We start from the raw sequence: 18,985 nt of genomic DNA, 5'->3' as shown, positions 1-18,985 counted from the left end.
AGGCAAGTGGAAAGCTCCATCGGTTGCCAAAAGTAATTCCATAACATATTTTGATGGAAGCACGCTAATTCTCAATCACGTTCACTTCGACGCATTCACGTGGACCTTCAATATTGAGAAGAGAACAGGACATTATTGGGATATTTCCCACATTTTCTATCCTTCATTCATTTTCACGGTGCCTTGCCGCGTAAACACATAAAAAGGAGCAGAAAAAAAATTAAGAAGTAAATGGTGAAAAAAAAAATCAAGTCAACCCAACCCAACAAAGCCCTGATTTTTCCGATTTAAGTTTAAAATAACTTCACCAGCGTAGTCCATTAAGTAGTTTTCATGCAGATGCAAGAAATCGCTTTCTCCACCATTAGGGCATTGAAAAAAAAAAAAAGGGGGGGGGGGGGGGAACATAGCCGCTGCTACCAGAAAAGTATTTCAAATGTGATGACTTTGAAAAAGTATTTGTCTCATCATCGACAATGCCACACGTCACGTCGATGCTGCGGAGGAATGGCCAATAACGGACACAAGAGTCTTGTTTCCTCTTATGTAATAAGTCGTGAGATGAGCACATATTTCATAATTGATGACTTCCAGTGAAACTGAAATGACCCTCTGCGAACCAACCAATGACATGCCGGCTGGTTCAGTAGTCCCTCTCCCGCCCTTCCCCTTCCATCCCAAAGTCTATGTACAATATCTTACAGGAAGACATAAAAACATTGCTTTAAAACCAATAACAGAATAAAATACCTCACAGATTATCATATTATGTCAATAATAATATTACAAAGGTTTTTTTTTTTTTAAAGACTATCAAAATATACATTTTTTTCCGTATTTCCTTGATGCTTAGAAAAACGACTCGTCGTTGATTTGTTCTTTTTATGTTAAAAAGGATTTTTGAGGAAAAGCGTGCCCGGGTGGTGTTTTATCAGAAACAGCTGTCAAGGATTTCATGATGCAACATAACTCGGTGAGATTCAAGAAAAATTAGAAAAAAATAGTCCTCTCCGGCTTTGTCAAATGACAAATGTTTCACCAGAGCCTTTTTTTTTTTTTTGCAGTTTTCTCAGTTTCAAAAGAATATTGGTGGGCGGGGCAAATGAAGATCCAGATGAGGACACACTGGGATATTATGTTCATGTGAGATTAGTACAGCAAAAAAAAAAAAAAAAAGTTTTTAAAAAGATATTCAGTCGGTGGGTTTAGCCACAGAACAGCCAGGCGGAGCTGCGGCCAGCCAATCAGGTTGTGCCTCCAAAGGGCACTCAGCGTTTGATTGGCTCATCAGCAGAAGAGAAGCGCTCAAATCATCGATGACCTGAGTCGTCTCAGTGGTAGCCATTAGTGAACGCAGTAGCAATCAGAGGACCCTGAGGACAAACACATTGAATGCGTACAAATTAGCATCCCAATAAATAAAAGTAGTAGCATTTGATTTAACAAGAATTCGTGACATACCCCGAGACCGTGGCCGAACCCTGTGCTGGGGGCGGGGCTAGCCGCACTGATGTAGCTGCTTACTCCTGAGTCCTGATTTGCTGCAGCGTACAAGTCAGCCATTGGTCCAGGGCTGCTGGTACTCAGAAATCCAGCTGTGCGAGAAGGAGTGGCGCCTAGCCAGCAGAGGAGATAGGTCAATCTTGAACACTCATCAACGAGTTTTAACAAAAGAATACACACCTCGAACAACTGCCGCTGCCGCCGCTGCCATTGGTCCATATGCGGTCAAGGGAATAGCTGATGGGGACAGAAACGCGCAGATTTACTAAACAAGTTCCAGGAGGCGCAAACGGCTGCTCAAACATCAATCCATCAACAGATTTCAAACCGAAACCAAATTCAGCATCAGTTTCTTAAAACACAACATTGAGGAGAAAGTGGCTTCTGAGTGAAAGGTGCAAATGCATGTTATGTTCGCTAGAGGGCAATATAAACACAGCTGCCCTTGTCAATTGGTTATTTTGGAGGTTCTGGATCCAATGCATAATTATGACCAAATCTGACTTCCAAATGAAATAAGGAACAGTTTTGTAAGATGTTTTGACCAAATAAATTGCCCCAAAATGTCAAGCTTTTTCCCCTTACCACTGCATCAATTATAAAAGAGATACAAAATAGGACCACGAGAATCACTGATCACTAGTGTTGATGATTGCTGAGTCAGCATGAAGTCAAATGTTGGGATTCGACTGTGGGCTGTTAACTATATCGGGTACCGACTGACCTGTCAGCTCAGGGGGGTGGGAAGATGTCAGGAAGGGGGTCCTCTCTAAATGGAATTCTAGAAACAGAGAAGGTCAAGAAAGAGCGCTCTGTAAATATAATCACCATCCACAAGCCACTACAACGAGGCACTAAGATGAAGGCAAGATCACAGAGCATAAGCGTTTCACGAGAAAACATCTAGTGTGCAAGACAAGGCATGAAGGTGGGAACATAGGAAGAGGAGGCGCCATGCAGCCAAAGGACATAAGGTTACATAAGTCGATAAAATAAACAGTGCAAAAGATGTGAGCAGATCCAAGAGAAACTGAAGACATTGAATTTTGAAGATATTTCTAGATTCAGTCAACGAGTGTTAAAAGTGATCGTAAGCAACCAAATCTGCATTAAACAGGAACACGCGGCCTTTGTCGTTCAAACACATTTTATGATCTGAGTGCTCTTTGCAGCTGAGTCAACTACATGCCGCAACCCGCATCCTTTGGCTTTTCTTCTCGGTGACTCGCCTGTGTAAAGTGAAAAAGGGTGTACACACACACACACACACACACACACACACACACACACACACACACACACACACACACACACACACACACACACACACACACACACACACTCACCTGGAAACTGGTAGGCGTAACCAGGCGCAATTCCAGAATAACTACGGCTGGTGTAGGTGGTGGTCTGGAAACTTGGGTAGCCTAGCAAAGATTTAAAAAAAAAAAAAAAAAAACAACAAACAGAATGACGATATGATGACAATCCGCCATGTGCAAATGGATTTTAATCCAAATTGATATTTCTGATTCCATAGCAACAACTCCAACTGTCCTCTAGAGGGAACTAAACACTAATATTTTTTGTCTTGCATCATGCTCTTGCAGTGTGACCCCATGAGCATTTGGAAAAACATCCAACACAGCGAGAAAATTATGTTTTTCATTATTATTACACAACTGTATTTTTAAAACCAATGCACACACTAAGTTGAACCAAATTAGTCTTGTACTATAAGTGCAAAACATGCATTTTATATGCTGCTTCACCTCATTAGGATATATGCACAAAACCTCTCGGAGGTAATTTAAGTTCTTAGTCGTACCAAGCATGCCAATGCCCAGCATGAAGGCGTCCATTCCATAGGGCATCACTCTGGATCGACCTCTGGCTGAACTTGTTGGCGTCATCACCTCCTTTGGCTGCGCTTTCTTACACTCTACCTATAGCGCACAGGGGAGGGAATATGTGTTCAGTGATGCTAAAATTAAATGACAAAAACATGTATTTTGGCAAACAATATTTTTACAATCCAACCAAAATGAGTAGAATGCAATATTCTGAAAGCACGTTTGATATTGATAAGGTGTTATTATTTTTACGTTTGGTGTCGTCGTGTATTGTTGTAATATTGTTGTATTGTGTAAAAAATTCAAATGCAGAATTAGAGATAAAGCTAAATATTACGGTAGTGATGAAATTGGAGTGGCAAGAGGAACAACTGGTTCATGAAGCAAATTTGAAGCTTTATTTTCTTTAACTACTCGCTATATAGATAAATATTATTAGCCCTGGCTAAATTGTGCAGTTGTACCTTACGTTGTGGGTCGTGTGCAGATGTAAATGTTGATGTGCGACATTTCTTTTCTTGCCTACCATTTTATTGTTGATCTCATGGAAATGAATCTCACACACTTTCTCGACCACGTCTTCATTTTCAAAGGTGACAAAACCAAAGCCTGGGAGACACAAAAGCACTCTTATAATTCCATAGACTTCCTAAAAATGCATATCATCGAGATTATTTTTGACTCAGTTACGATGATACATTGGTAGAGCGAATGGGTCTCGATCTTGCTTGCAAGGAGCAAGGAGACTATTATAGGCTGATGACATACAGACAGGAATAGACTGGACAGGAGTGACGGCCGTCCATTAAAGCTGTCCTCGCCCTTCATCCCAGCTCTTTGCTAAGAGAGAGAGGGAGGCAGCAACACGAAACCAACGTCACATTGCTCCCCTGTCAATCAGCTGTTGTTGATATGGTGCTTCTTCCTCCACACCTGAATTAACCTCCACCGGCCACATCTATACCTCCTTACTACTTTCCCTTCCTTCCCCCTTATTCCTCATTCATCTCATTAAGTCCCTTCCTCTCCTGGAACCATTCTGACCCTTTATTGCGACCCTCAGCGGGCGCAGCACTTCATCCTCGCTGGGAAAGGACAGAGATAAATGAAGCAGGGAGCAGAGGAGGCTAGAAAGGCACATGAATATGCCTGGATATATTTTTTTTTCCTCCTAGTCTCCCACAAGGACTCCTTATAAGGTCACTCACAGCAATTACTTTAATTCGTGTACGTGTGGGTATGCGATAGTCTCTACGCACCTCTGTGTCTGTTGGTTGTTTTGTCGAACATAAGCATGGCATCGTCGACCTGCGAGAACAAAGCAAAGATTGGGATGGGCTTTGACATTAACACACACGCACACATCAATTCACAGCATGGGGTGCCATTGTCCCTCTTTAGCATTGGAGCAAGAGGGGAAAACAGATGGAGAGGGTGGAGGGACAGGGGAGGGGTGACAGGTGACAAAGGAGAAAAGACAGAATGAGGTCCAAAAAAAAGTGATGGCTGCTGTGTGTGTGTAGCTTAAAATGCACACTTCTTATGATTCATGAGGAATCAACAACAAGATACTTCAGATAATTCTTCCTTCTTTTATCCTCTCATTTGCTCACTTGCTGATCGTCTTTCTTGACAAAGTTTACAATTGCCTTGGAGACGTAAAGAATTTCAATTAGAAGAACACTGCTCCCCTAACCTCGTTTCAAAAAGGGGGAGGGGAGGGGGTGAAAAACCGTAATGCTGAATAACGTGCGGATCAAAAGAGAACAAAGTTTTGACTGAACGGGGAAAATTTGCTGACAAACATTTTGCATCTGAAAGGGAATGAACAAGGGGCTTTGTCAACATGCACTCCTTTCTTCTCCCTCTACTTTCCTATTCGCGCTCACTCCACTGCCCTATTCATATTACTCCTCCTCCCCTTTTTCACCACCAAACCCCCAACCACCACCCCGCCAGCCCTTTGCTGGCAGCAAAGTTTTGAAGCCCCTTCGTGTCAAGACCACTCGCATAGTCCGATCTTAAGGGCGGCTTACAAATAAGGCCAAATCAAACTGAACTGGTTTCCTATTTTGATCATCTCCAGACCAAAAATCCACCTATTTTTAAAAACGAAAAAAAAAAAAAGCAAAACGGCAGTGTGTCATAGTCACACGGCGACAGACGCAGGTGGAGAATGATCACATGCCTATTTTCATGAAGCTGTGGCAGCACTGAAACTCAAACCAGTGTAACGTGAGTGGCGGCACAGGCCTCAGGATGACCAAGCTGTCTGATTTCTAACCCTTACCTCAGATAATGAACCCAATGGCCACTTGAGATTGAACTTGTCCACGTCTGCGTGATTTTCCTAACACAATTGAAACAGTTTGCGAACTAGATGTGGTGATGATGCTAACGGAGAGGAGCAAGGTTGCTTCTGCAGTCTCCATGACCCCTTTGACTCCCATCCATCTCAATATATAGCACCCTGCGCTAACACACACACGGACACACACATACACACACAGCGCCCCCCCCCCCCCCCCTCCTCCTCCCTCCCGCAGTCCTTCATTGAGTTTATTCTGTCCTCCCCTACTCTCTGCTCTTCCAAACTCAATGACACAGCAGAGAGCCCAGGGAACCGGACAGACAGTAAGTGGGCAGCTGCAAGCTATGTTATCCAAAGACTAGAGTGACATTTGAGCCCTTGTTAGCATGTGAACTGCTGATGCTAGGTTAGCATGACATGCTGGATTTTAAACGGAGGCCGAATTATTCTCACACGCAAGCAAAAAATGACATATTGATGTAAAAATAGCAAACCGCTGAAGATCACGGTGCGCTATTTCGTTTAAGGAACTGGATGATCTTACGGCGGCCCCTTGCCCTTGCCAAACCTAATAAGAAGACGATCTCCGATGTCCACTACCCAGGGTGCTGTAAGACAATCTGATTGGATAAACTATGGGAGGACACAGATTGGCTTAGCAGCGAGCTAAGTCTCGCACGAGTCAGCATTTTGCCATCGTCATGATTGGAGAAGCCCGAGACGTGATCATACGAGGGCCACCTGAATTGTAGTAATGAAAAATATTCCCGTTTCGAACTGTGAAGAAAAAGCGTTCATCATAGAATATGAAGTGTGGTGTTCACATCCCCCCCCCCCACCTCTGCTCTCTCCTCACATCTCCCTCTTTCATCCTTGCATTCTCTCTCTGGACAGCTCTCTAAACAGGCCAGCAGACAAAGTGTTCAGTCAAGCCTCCTAATTGCTGGCTCATATGGGTGAGTGGAGTCCCAACTTTTCCCGTCTGCCCTGTCCATGCTGCATTTTTTTTATTTTTATCTGTGCCACTCTATTCTCTATCGACGACTAATGTGTATCCAGGGTTGGTTGGGGTTTTTTTTTTTTTTCCCACTGACTCTCTGGTACTACTAAAGCAGTCATTTTGCCTCTGTGGTGCTTTATAGAGTTCAGAGAGGAATGATGAAAAGCCTGAAACAGGGATTTCTTTTGGAGCATAACCGCCTGTGTGAAATCTTAATGGAATTACTTAACTTGCAAATTCCAGTTAAAAAAAAACACATCTCAGATCATACAGCGGGGGGCCTTGGCAAAAGGAAAGAATGCAGTCTCAACTCTCTTTTGGGTCGAGGCGAATTACAGAGTGCCTTGACCTTGGGATTAGGTCAGAATACAAACATGGCCGCTATAGACATACAGACTCAAAGTTACCAACATACAGAAGCTAACATTTGTTCAGTATGGATACTGCAAATAAACTCACACATCCGACACATTAGATGAATAGCCATTTCCCTTCGCTCTGATGAATCAGAGTAGTATCGATGTGCTTTCAGAAGTGTACTTAAAGAAACAAACTTCAGAATGCATCAAAGAGTTGCAGAAAATGCAGCGCAATCTGTGTTTTCTTTTCGAGGCGGTGCCACGGTATGAAAATAAACAGGACAGCGAGTCCTACTCCATCCCAACCTGCACCTTGTAACCAGGCTCAGATAATAAACAACAAATACCTCCCGCTCAGCAGGAATGCACTGTGGGATTGGCGCTACGCATGATACAGCTTCGCTCTCATGTGTCCAAACAGCCCAAAGGTTCCCTTATTCTGTGGAGCCGGCCGGTGCTGTCCCTCATACGAGGCGTGTGTAAACGCCGGGGTAAAGTGATTCGTCTCAGAGCTGCGGACCTTTTTGGGAACATTCGAAAAAGCGTGACACAAGTGCCTGAAAAATGAGTTAGCCCGCAGGTGTCATATGCAATGCAAGTTGACAGATATTTTTTTAGGACAACAATCTAATTTTTAAAAAAATCTTGGGGGATTTAAAAACTTGTAGTCAACTGACAACACTGCAGTGTATAGTACACCAGGCCAGAATGCAATATCCGTTTAAAAGAAACTGAGCCTGCCTCTCAATACTTCTCGTCATTAGTTACACAGCCGTAATCAACTAAAAATGAATATATTGTGAAGGTTTCATGACAACACAAAACTAAAAATAAACGCAGAATTCCTGCAAACAATCAAAAATGCTGTATTGTGCATGCTAGCTCATTAACTCAACAATAGGCAATGTCACTAAAATAACAAGAATAACCACATGCATGTACACCAACTGCTGATCTAAAAACATTCTGAAAACACTCACGTGCAAATTGGTTCCTAGCAAGCTTCTTGGTTTTTTTCCCAGTTAAACTGTAACATGAAAGTGAAACTATGATACTATACTCTTTCATTGGCCCGGCAATGTTTGTGTGTGTGCATATATATATATATGTACCCTACAGAACTGAAAAAAACCTGCTTGGTGGTGAAAAGGCCGTTGATGACTTCATTTGAATCAAATCAGCGCCTTAAATATGCTTAGAGCCCTGACTCATAGGGCAAGTGCAACAAACAACATAATAGTCCTCTAGCACAAAACAAAATCCAATTTTAGCAGACTTTTTTGACAATGGACCCCCGCAACATTTGTTGGCTCACTGACTGCGAGTTCTGCCCTCTTTGTCTACACAAATGTATGCAAGCTCACCTCTGCTCGCAGCTAAAACTGCCGTTGTCACACACGCCTCTTTCCATTCATGCAAATACACACTTCTCAACCCCAAAAAAAAAAAAAAAAACAACGCTGGATTACTGTGGGACAATGGGCAAAAGCAGGTCACCACAGCAACAAGCCATGGCACTTGCGTGTGTGTGTGTGTGTGTGTGTGTGTGTGTGTGTGTGTGTGTGTGTGTGTGTGTGTGTGTGTGTGTGTGTGTGTGTGTGTGCATAGGATGGGGAAGGGCATCTGTAGTACTGATTTTTGGGGTAAAATGCATTTGGAGTGTGTGTGTGTGTGTGTGTGTGTGTGTGTGTGTGTGTGTGTGTGTGGGGGGGGGGGGGGGTTAAAGGAGCAGCTGTTGCATTTGGTTAGTTAATAAGAGAAAAGCCTGAAGTCCTTAAAGAGTCTTCGCCCCACACCCCCATCCAAAGTACAGCACGCTAAAAAAATAAAAAAAACACAACCTCTTACTGCACGCAGGCCGGATACTTTTGTGCATTTCTGGCCCATCGGATTGGTGTGTATGTGTCCCACCCCCCCTCCCTGCCCATTCAAACTCACATTTCTTCCTCACATCCCAAGATTCCTCCTTTTCTCTGCCCTTCAACCCTTCCGAGTTCCCCTCCCTCTCGCTCTATAGGGGGTTGCTTCTTCCCTTTCAGTCCCCCGCCATCTCCCTCACCCTCCCCTCTCGGTTTTTTTTTTTTTACCCCTCTTCCTCGCTTTCCCTAGCCACGCATCTGTCTCCGCAGCATGTGTTTGCCTTGCACCAAATTTCATTCAAAGAAGCAGTACGCTCAGCGAGATATGATTAAAAATCGCAAAAGAACAGACAAATCATTAATTTTAGCAAACCGCATTGACCTTATTCCCACCGCTCTTACTGATAGTTTGACAGATGTCTTAGAGATAGACCGAGTCAAGGAATCAAAGAAATTTAATGCCAATGTCGATTTGGGCGGACAGAGAAAAGGTCAAACGTAGAAAGAACGTCAAAAGAAAAGATGTTATCAACAGCAGGTGCGCAGTCAGCGTTTTAGAATTTAAAAGAGTTCACCTTTCCAAATTGGTCAAAGTATTGCTTGACGTCTTCAACGGTGGTGTTGACCGACAGTCCTCCGACAAAGATCTTCTTTGTCCGCGTGACCAACTAGAAGCACAGAGAAAGAGAAAAGCATTCTTTTAATCACAAATGCAACTTTTTTTTTCTCCTCCTTTTACTCACGGATCAAATTTCTGTTTCTGAAAGCTTTACCCAATACTCTGGCTGCTTGAGCTCAATTTGATGTGTGTGTGTGTATGCTCAGGTGAATACATGCTGTGTGTGCCGATTCATATAAGTGCACAAGTATGGTGGTGTGTATGTGTGATTGGGGGTCAGGGTGACAGGGTCACAGTGTCAGGCTGGTCAAGTGGATTGCCGCCCCTCCTCCATCATGTGACCGAGGCTAATCCTAACCAACCCGAGCTGACCGATTACGGCTGACACATGACATCACTCGGGCTCGGCCTTCCGCGTGCACTCACCTTGGGCTGAGCGCGGCGAGGAAAAGCCACTTTTGGGTCGATCTGTGCAGGGAGACATAAGGGAAGATGGCTTGTATTTAGTCATATACACATAGGCAACACGTTCTTAGATTCTGAATTCTGAATTTCAGATTCAGAGTCTAGTTTATTAGTAAACTGTGGAGGCTATGGTTCTACTGAAGCGGCGTACGAGTGTATTTGATGATTTGGAGCGGGTGACATTCCTCACTCTGTCATTATGTGGGGGAACCATTTAGTCATTTGTGAAAATGTGACACTAATTACCATCAGTGACCTTATTAGCTCTCATTGATAATGATTTACTCTTTGTGTAGAAATACAGCGTATTATAATTGTGAATTTAAATAAGAAATGGGCCTAAAAACATACTAAATTACTATGAAGCTATTATAACAAGCGAGGAAGCATTTTGTATGCAAGAAATCACGCCGCCATTCCATTGATAAAGATAATCCGCTAACATGTTTTACGACTAATCATAATTCCTAAAATTGTGATATAATTATTTGGGAATTGAAAATTGTAGCGCCAGTCGATCAAATAGAGAAAATATTAGGGGTGTTTGACTCCACTTTTAACATCACCAATTCTTGATTCAATTCTTATACCCATGTGAGGAAATAGAAATAACAAATAAAGCTAAAAGAACAAGACATTTATATTTTCTACGATTTACAGTTCCTGCGTGCCATGAACAAAAAAAAAAATAATTCATCCTCCAAGAGTGATTGCTTCTCCAAGAAACAAGCTGTAGTTAGCGCATATGAAGGGCAACACTTCCAGAAATAGAATATATGCTAATGCCCAAGTATGTATAGTAGACCCTTGTTGATGCAAAGGCCCCCCCCCCCCCAAACATCCAAACACAAGGGTGTGGTGAACAAGATACACATTAGGGCATGAATAGATTGGCTCAACTGCTCGTGTTATTCTCACTAGTATATTAATAAACAAATACATCTTGACCCCCCAAACAAGATGACATTCCAGGGTCCGAAATGAACACGCGTGTAATATTCCGATTTTCAGACGGATCGTTCACACTGACAAATCCAGACAACCTCCATTTAGGATTAACAAGATTTGATGTATCCATATTTCGCCCCCACTGGAATGTGTGAGCAGCTTGGTCAAGGTTATAGATAAAATTAGAAGCAAATGAGTTTTGAATGAGCCGGCCTGTAATAATGCTAAATATGCAAAGCCCGGTCTGGCATTTTAAATTTGCGTGGAATCTTTGTGTTATTCTCACTCAAGCCAACAAGAGATGATTTTTTAGGTCACAGAACCTTGTAGTGTATTAAGGTCTTAGGCTTCCATCTTTGTTCTAATAATTGGATGTGTGAAGAGAAAGCCCTTGTGTCTCACACAGGCGTTGAATTTATATTGGCAAGCAAAAGGAGCCTATCAAACAACCAGACAACACGTACTCCAGAAGTGAGCAATGCGCGCCGTACAAGAGCGAGCAAGCTTTTCTTCAATATTCACACAATGCACTCATCTCTCTCCTGCCTTCTGATGCCAACTCTTCAGACCAAAATATCCTTGGAGGACCTTTAAGTGTCTTTGCGGCCACTAGGCTGGCTAACTACCATGCAGCAGCCAGTGCCCTTGGGAAGGGATTGCCGGGCGACTTTGCAGCTTCAAGTAAGACAAAGACAAGAAGCGTCGTGTCACCTCCAGCTGGTTCCGACCTAGTGACAGCGTGCAGCAAGGTGACGAGGACACACACTTTTGGCAGTGGGAAGTGACCACATGACATTCCTTCCAGGATTCAAATCTAATATTTAACGTGGGATTACCGGCTTTAAGACTACAGGTGCCGACCAACTGCTCATTTTACAGTTTGCGCCAAATATACCGTCCTTCTCGATATATAAATTGGTTTGACCAAAATGACCCAAATTCAATATGTAACTACTTGGAGCAAAGGGCACGCGTACTTCTGAGGTGAAACACGGGAACAGAATAACTAAGTTAATAAGTATGTTTATGTGAATGAAAAACAGAAAGTCCCAATTGGAAGAGAGTCAGGTCACAGAGCCATGTTTTTTGTAATGGCACTGACGCTAATATTAAAAAAAAAACGAAAGAAAAAAAAAAACGATTTGTATCCATCCTATTGGAAAGAGAAAATGGTATTTGTTTATTCTCCCCCAAAAAATTACATATCTTTTCTTATCTTTTCATTGTAACGACACAAGTGCAGGCCGAGGATATAAATATCAGGTGTTTGTGTTCGGGACAGGTCTAAATTTATCTTAAATAAACGAATGGTAAATTTGATTACTCGTTACTTTTAATGGGATGGGAAAATATTCCTTTGAATGTATTCATGCTTCCATGCCAGTGTTGTTTTGAGCAAAATAACGCAGCCTACAATACAGATTGCAGGTTACCAACTATGACTGGGTTAGGCCTAATGCATTTTATTGTAGTGCTACTATGACTACTACAGTCATGCCATGCTGTTAAAAAAAAAAAAAAATCATTCCACTTCAGCGAGAAAACAGAATGCATCTAACATGTAATATCTACAACTGGCTGTACTCAAAGGATGGCTACAATAAATAAAAACTACAGCATCTATTAAGACTCCCGAAGTAGCCTTGAGGAAGACAGACAGGCCATAAAAGCAAAAAGTAAAATGGCTTAGCCAGGTCACTATTTGCAACACTCAGAAATAGCTCTTCACATCTTGAGCAGAGAGACTTGGCATTTGAGAAGTGTCTCGACCATGTAACGGTCAACTGGTGAAAATGTGTCGAATCGTGTACACTGCAGGAAGAAAGGAATTCTTCTTCAAAAGAGTTATAACTGAGTGTTCCCGTAATGCTCTGACTAACACCCTGCTTCAGAACACCCAACCTGTGCTCTAGCTATGCAACAAAGTGACGGCAATATGATTTTTTTTTTTTTTGTAGTAGTAGTAGTTTAGCTTTTAAGACTAATCTACAACCAATAGTCACCTCACATGGCCCAGCGCGTGTTCACCAGTGTAACAGACTGAAAAACAAAAACATTTTTTTTTTTTTAAACAGAACCTCAAACTAACTAGCATATAAAATACCTGGTGCGGTGCAACCCAAAAAAAAAAAAAAAAAAAAAAACTTCCATCCAGTGGGTAATATAAAGCGAGGGGAGTAAATAAAGAAAAAACACAGAAAGAAAGGAGAAAGCATTCATTTGGAAAATAGAGTCGGGCTCATGAGAAAGTAGGCCTGTCCGGTCTAGCGGTGCAGCGGGGCCGTCCCAGCAGGCAGCCCCTCTGATTTCATTAATTAACAGGACAAAGAGTACAAAACAGATGGGCCCGTAGAGGAACTAGGGCTCCCGTGCTACCCCCACAGGCCCACATACTGTATGTACATACATACACAAGCAACCTGATAATGTAGCATCAACAACAGCGCTAGCGTACACGAACGTACATACCCATGCTTTAACTACACCTGCCACAAGTATCATGTGAGCAACTTGTTAAGACCTGACTGTTGTATTATCACGTTCAATCAAAACTGCAAAGAGCTAATAGGGGTGCCGCAGGGTTCTGTATTGGGTCCTCTCTTATTGTCATTTATGTCAGTGATTTGTCCAAAGTAAAATTGCATTTCTGCGATGACGAGATTGTTACTTAGTCCTATGGATCGACTGTTTTTCAGGCCATCGAAACTCAGCAGAAAGCTTTTGTAACGGTCCAGCAATCATTAATTCACTTGGAAGTATACTCTCGACAAGGAAGGCCTGCTCTGACTACTCCGAGGGTGAGTCACTGTTATTTACAGGAAAATATTAGAACTGCTATTTTCATATTTTGTTTGTTGCTGTGTCTTGGCTGGGACACCCTTGAAATATAATTCTTTCTTTTAAACTTCTTGGTTGAATCCAGTTTAAATGGAAAAAAATAATGAGACAAAAGTATAACGAGAAACTTTGTTTGGACCCAGCAGCGTCAGTCTGTACGGCTCAACAATGCCACAAGTAATTGTTTAACAAAGCTTACTAATGAGGACCCCCTACCCAAATCTAGCAAACCCCATGCCCTTGTAAGCCAATGAGGTCTTTGCTTTGCCAGGCCGGGCTATCGGGCATGCGTGTGAACGGTGGCGTGCTCATGTAGCGCCTGGATCCACCTTCAGAGCCCCGTCCAGGCTTTATCCGCACATCTGAGGCCGCGCATGGACCTCGGAAGCTCAATCCAGTTTGTTTCCTTCAATCCGATTAGTTGCTTTTCAGATCTATACTAATTACAGCAATCCTCCCACCCTCCTTCTCTTCCACCTTCTCCATCCTCCTTGTTCAAGTCTTGACCACGTCAGCATTAACCGCTAATCTCCAGTCCAGCTCAGGCCAACAGCCAGTTGCTGCTAACCAGGTGTTAAACCAGTAGAGAAGTGCACGGCAGCTGGTTGGAGCATATGCACTTTCGGATGAAAGCATTTGTGTCGTACTGCCGATAGCAAAAAAAATAAATCAACAACACCGAACCTTGATTGATTTTTACTCCAATAAGCATAAGTTCCCCTTTTTTGATCATCCAGACATATTGCATAGGACGATTTATAGCAATAACTCAGTAGAATCCAAAATAATTTTGACTAAAACCAAAACACTGCACCTTACTTGGTTTGTACTCCAATAAGCATAAATGACCTTTTTATCATTCAAACATATTGCATCGGACGACGAATAGCAATAACTCAGTGGAATCCAAAATCATTTTGACTAAATCCACGTTGAGACAAAGTGGAGGGGGGAAAAAAAACAGATCCCACCCCATTCTTCTTTTCCCTAACCGCTTCCAGTGAAGTGTTTCTCTCGAGAAAACAAATACCAGTTGTGCCCTTCTCCTGTGTCCAGAAAACAGCACACCGCTGCCCCGAGGACATTTTCTGCCCTGGCAGGAAATCTAACCAGCAACAACTTCTCTCGAAAAACAATACACGACCTCCTATTTGTTGTCGTGCTACAGAACATTTTCAGAGCTCGATTAAAATCAAACCTGTGGCCTATCTTCCGAGACAACGCTGGATATTAGCAAAACTGTAAATGTTTCATACCAAATGTAAGAAAGCGTGTCAAGCAGGACCTTGCACCTGCGATTGTAGCTAACTTAAAAAGACAGTAACACTCTGTTGACATCTCCTCTCCTTTTCATATTTTGTACTTTAATGCATGTGTTCTCGCACAACAAAGACTTGGCTTCATTTTGGAGACGGCTGAGCTTCAGATCATTTTTATCCATTCCACTAAGGAATGTTTGTCTTTCATGTAATTCCCATCAAACTGCAGAGGGCTGGCTGCCCTGTTAGCGGCACTCTGTGCATATAAAATGCTAATATTGATTCAGATAAATTGTCTAATATAATGTCTATTAGATTTCATGACTTAGTCTCAAGTAGTAATATTAATAGTAAAGATGTAGCACTCGAATGTTTTAATATCCCTGGCAAATTTCAGACGGGAAAAACATTTGCATTCAAACACAGACGGTTCAGCCAACTATTTTGAGGCTGTGTCTCACAAATTAATTGCTTAGAGTTTTTGACATATTTTAGTTCACGAGAGGACAACGCTTAACAGCAGCAAGGCTCTGCAAGACTGCGCATTTAAAAGCTTCCTCCTCCAAATAAGCATTCTCATCACATCACACACATGGATGAGCTCTCCAACAGTAGTTTGACATTTTAAATAACACTTTACAATTGCTTGGAAATGCTTTCCACACAAAAAATACAAAAATGCTACTTCCCAATTTAATTCAAATACTTTCAAAATAATTGCCCATCCATTGCCCGACTACTACATGCAGGCACACACACACAAAGTTGGTCTTAATGAATGCAAAATAGCTGAGAAGTTGTTATGGCGACATAAATCCCAACAGGCTGTGTACTTACAGCACTCTCTCCAGTGGCTGGCGTCACCCCCGGCAACAGGCTTGCTCCAACAACTAACCACCGTTACCTTTCTCCACCCTTGGGCCCATGCTGTGCCACTCATTTTCACTTTCCAATCATCCTATTGTTATGTTTGTACATATGGCCGGGAGCTGACGACAACCCATCTACATGATCAAGATGGCGACATTCGCGCCTTCACACAGATTTAAATGGAGTGTCACAGCATCACACATGTAGGTTGTGTGTGACACATTTCTGAGTGCCCACATGTTTCATGTGTAGGAGGGGGAAATTACATGAACAGTGCCAGTAATTAAAACTAAACTAGCAAGCATTCATAAACGTCACTCACAGTCACTCGAAAACTCTTTTCTTTTGCTCACATTTTTTTTTTCCACAAGAAAACGTTTTCTGTCAAAGAAAAACTCTGCGTCAACACAGCAAAGGTTTTGCATGGGGCTCCAGTCCGACCCCATTCAGGTCCCCCTCCAGGTAACCATGGCAATGAAGACCAAGAAAGAACGCTTTCATGTTGTGAACCAGCATTTGGAGGGGGAAATGAGCACAGAGAAGGGATGAGGGGGGGGGGGGGGGGGGGGGGCCTGCTCCAAATCGTACTCCTCAACTTTACAAGCCATACGGTGGGCGGTTAGATGCACCGAGGTGGGAAAGCACACACAACACGCATTTGGAAAAGTTACTACAGTCAAAGAGGTGGGACTCACTGTTTTGGAATCCAGCTCGTGTCTGTTTTGGGCCAGCACCTTTTCCACGCCGGCCTGGTCTGCGTATGTGACGAACCCAAACCCCCTGGGAGGGATAATAAAGAAGATAACCTCAACTTGTATCTCCTTCGAGTGCAAGAGAGCATGTATGGGTGCAATCTAGTGATTGGACAATGGGGAGCAAACGCCTCCTTCTTACCTCGACCTTCTGGTGACAGGATCGCGCATCACCATACACTCCTTCACCTCTCCGAATTTGCAGAAGTAGTCTTTCAAGCCCTCTGTAACATAATCATTTGGATTGTGAGATGATAAGATGGAGAATTTATACTATTGTGACCATTATAAATGTATAGCAGCTCTTTAAGGACCTATGCACAACCAACGCCGCACTTGATGGTAACTGTTGTTTGGACACCATTGCAGTCACTCTGATAATAAGATTGTGGGGGGGGGGGGCATAGTGGCGGGAATAAACAGTGTGCTGCGCGCATGGTTCCTTTGAGGGTGCAAGGAGGATCTGCAGTAAGCAAAAAAACAACACGCCAGCGTGGCCATCAACGTGTAAACTTGTAAAGGTTAGCATCGATCGTTTCATATTATACACAACGTACGAGACACAAGTCGTTCGGTGTGTCTGTATGTTTCTTTCAGCGCTAATCTCCTCGCGTCTCGGCAAGACTAAATCCTAAAAGCTGATCCTACATTGAAGAGAAAGGCATGCACTGAACTATTTCCAGTTGATTTGCAACTCGGTGGAATACGCACACGTTCGACTGCTGTGTGCGTGCGAATAAAAAGTAGCGTGCGGGACATCTCACCTTGCGTCGTCTGCCAACTCAGACCCCCGATGAACATTTTGCTGAATGGAAGAAACACAAGGCGTAAGTCACATAGGGAAACACGCGTGTTGGAGAAAAGCACAAGGCGGCAGCGAAATGAGAAGTGAAAAGTGCAGTCGGTGCGAGCGATATAGCATCATTAAACTAAGACGAAAGCATCGGCCATGTTGCGAAGTCACCAATGGGCCAGCGGGGCCGTTATAATCCCCAAGAGGACGAGAAGGGTGACTGAAAAGAGAGCGATTTTTCCTCGCTGATGGTGCAGAAGTTGGAGCAAAATGTGGCCTCCCGGAGGAAGATGGATGTGGAAATAAAAATAAAAAAAAAAGAGAGAGCGTCTCCTCCGCTTAGTGGATCCATCCCACACACAGAAACACGCACACACGGCGTGCTTGTCTTTTGTCTCGGCTCCGTTCCCGCACTCAACTCAACTTTAAAGTCCAAGGTGAACTCGAACCGGATAGGCCTGGCGAAGGCGGAGGCTTTTTACCAGGGGTCGTGGGGGGAGTTGTCCATGACGGACGACAGGCTGCTCGGGCTCCCTTCCGTGTCCATGCCGCTCTCCGCTGCTGTATTCCCGCACTGAGAGGAGGCGAGGAGAGCCAGTAGTGAAGCTCCGCCGCTTGCTGCTCCAGACTCAGGGGCGGGCATAAGCAAAGGGGGTGGGGGGGGGCATGGGGGGAAAGTGGGGTGGTGGAGGAGTTTAAGAGGAGGAGGGGTGGTGAGCGTCACACACACGCACACACAGAGGAGGAGGGGGGGAGGAGGCTCCGCCCCCCATCCTGCCTGTCTTTATTCATGGTGCCATTGGCGCGCTCTCACTAGTGTTTCCCTCCGCTCACGTCATTGGCCCATCACAACGTGACGGCCCATGAAGGCGCTTTTGAATATTTCCCCTCTATCTATACCCCAGCCTCTCTTTCTCCCTCTCTGTGCAGCATTAGCATGAAGAAGAGGCCATCATTCCCCTGCATTATGCCAGAATAATCAAGGAGAGATGACGTAGAACAACATACTGATGTGGACTATATTTAATATAGTTATATTTTTGTTTTGATGCATCAGGGAGGGAAAGTCATGGTTTCCTGTATTTCAAGGTCAAGTGTATGGTGGACCGAGGCTACTCTAGTGTGGAGTTTGTGCCCAAAGACAACATGACTCTAAAGGAAAACATCTCCTCGGGACATGAAGTCTGCCTTTATATGTCTCCAGGAGTGAAAAGGGTCCTTCTTTTTACATTTGGCAGCAGGTCCTGTATTTTTTTTTTTTACCCCAGTGGTGGTTGTGGGCATTTTCAGTAGTTTCTTGCATAGCATTACATTCACCTTTACTTTATAAAAAAAAAAAAAAAAGGCACTCTCATGAGTAGCACGGTGGTCTGGTGTTTAGCAGATTCACACACTTTGGTTTTGAATCTTGGCTCAAATGTTCCTGTGTGGTGTCGAGTTTGCATGTTCTCCCCTGAGCATGTTCATTTGAAGACTGAAAACATGCAAATGTTGCCCTGCTATTCGTTGTTGACCAGTCCGGCCTACCTCTCACCCAGTCAGCTGGGATTTGTGCC

At 43.4% G+C, this 18,985-nt stretch overlaps 1 protein-coding gene across 3 annotated transcripts; it reads right to left on the bottom strand.

Moving 5' to 3' along the window:
* Window positions 1-848: 848 nt before the first annotated feature.
* Window positions 849-18,075, bottom strand: LOC147048984 (RNA-binding protein Musashi homolog 1). Of its 3 annotated transcripts, none has more exons than XM_085924266.1 (14): window positions 17,912-18,075; window positions 17,401-17,441; window positions 16,779-16,860; window positions 16,580-16,664; window positions 9,931-9,972; window positions 9,461-9,553; window positions 4,616-4,664; window positions 3,883-3,965; window positions 3,332-3,449; window positions 2,850-2,930; window positions 2,228-2,284; window positions 1,684-1,740; window positions 1,462-1,616; window positions 849-1,373 (listed from the first exon to the last, which is right to left on the bottom strand). In XM_085924266.1, exons 1-14 carry the CDS (start codon window positions 18,070-18,072, stop codon window positions 1,332-1,334), a joined length of 1,146 nt encoding a protein of 381 aa, XP_085780392.1. In that variant the 5' UTR covers window positions 18,073-18,075; the 3' UTR covers window positions 849-1,331. The 3 variants fall into 3 exon arrangements, with proteins under 3 accessions (XP_085780392.1, XP_085780393.1, XP_085780394.1); XM_085924267.1 differs by having other exon boundaries at window positions 17,849-17,980; XM_085924268.1 differs by lacking the exon at window positions 17,912-18,075 and adding an exon at window positions 17,601-17,809.
* Between the last annotated feature and the right edge of the window lie 910 nt (window positions 18,076-18,985).

The sequence above is a fragment of the Syngnathus leptorhynchus genome, chromosome 11 (assembly GCF_054491065.1).
Source record: "Syngnathus leptorhynchus isolate UIUO chromosome 11, UIUO_Slep, whole genome shotgun sequence".
NCBI classification, from domain to species: Eukaryota; Metazoa; Chordata; class Actinopteri; order Syngnathiformes; family Syngnathidae; genus Syngnathus; species Syngnathus leptorhynchus.
Note: the sequence above shows the minus strand (reverse complement) of the source record. Positions and strands in the feature narration are given on the sequence as shown.

What these genes read in the sequence shown, in the direction of transcription:
- LOC147048984 (XM_085924266.1), bottom strand. Translation starts at nt 18,072, where the DNA reads ATGCCCGCCCCTGAGTCTGGAGCAGCAAGCGGCGGAGCTTCACTACTG. An exon ending in GAGTTGGCAGACGACGCAAG is followed by an intron (nt 16,861 to 17,400) that starts GTGAGATGTCCC and finishes ATTATGTTACAG; the next exon opens with AGGGCTTGAAAGACTACTTC. An exon ending in CTCGCCGCGCTCAGCCCAAG is followed by an intron (nt 9,554 to 9,930) that starts GTGAGTGCACGC and finishes CTGTGCTTCTAG; the next exon opens with TTGGTCACGCGGACAAAGAA.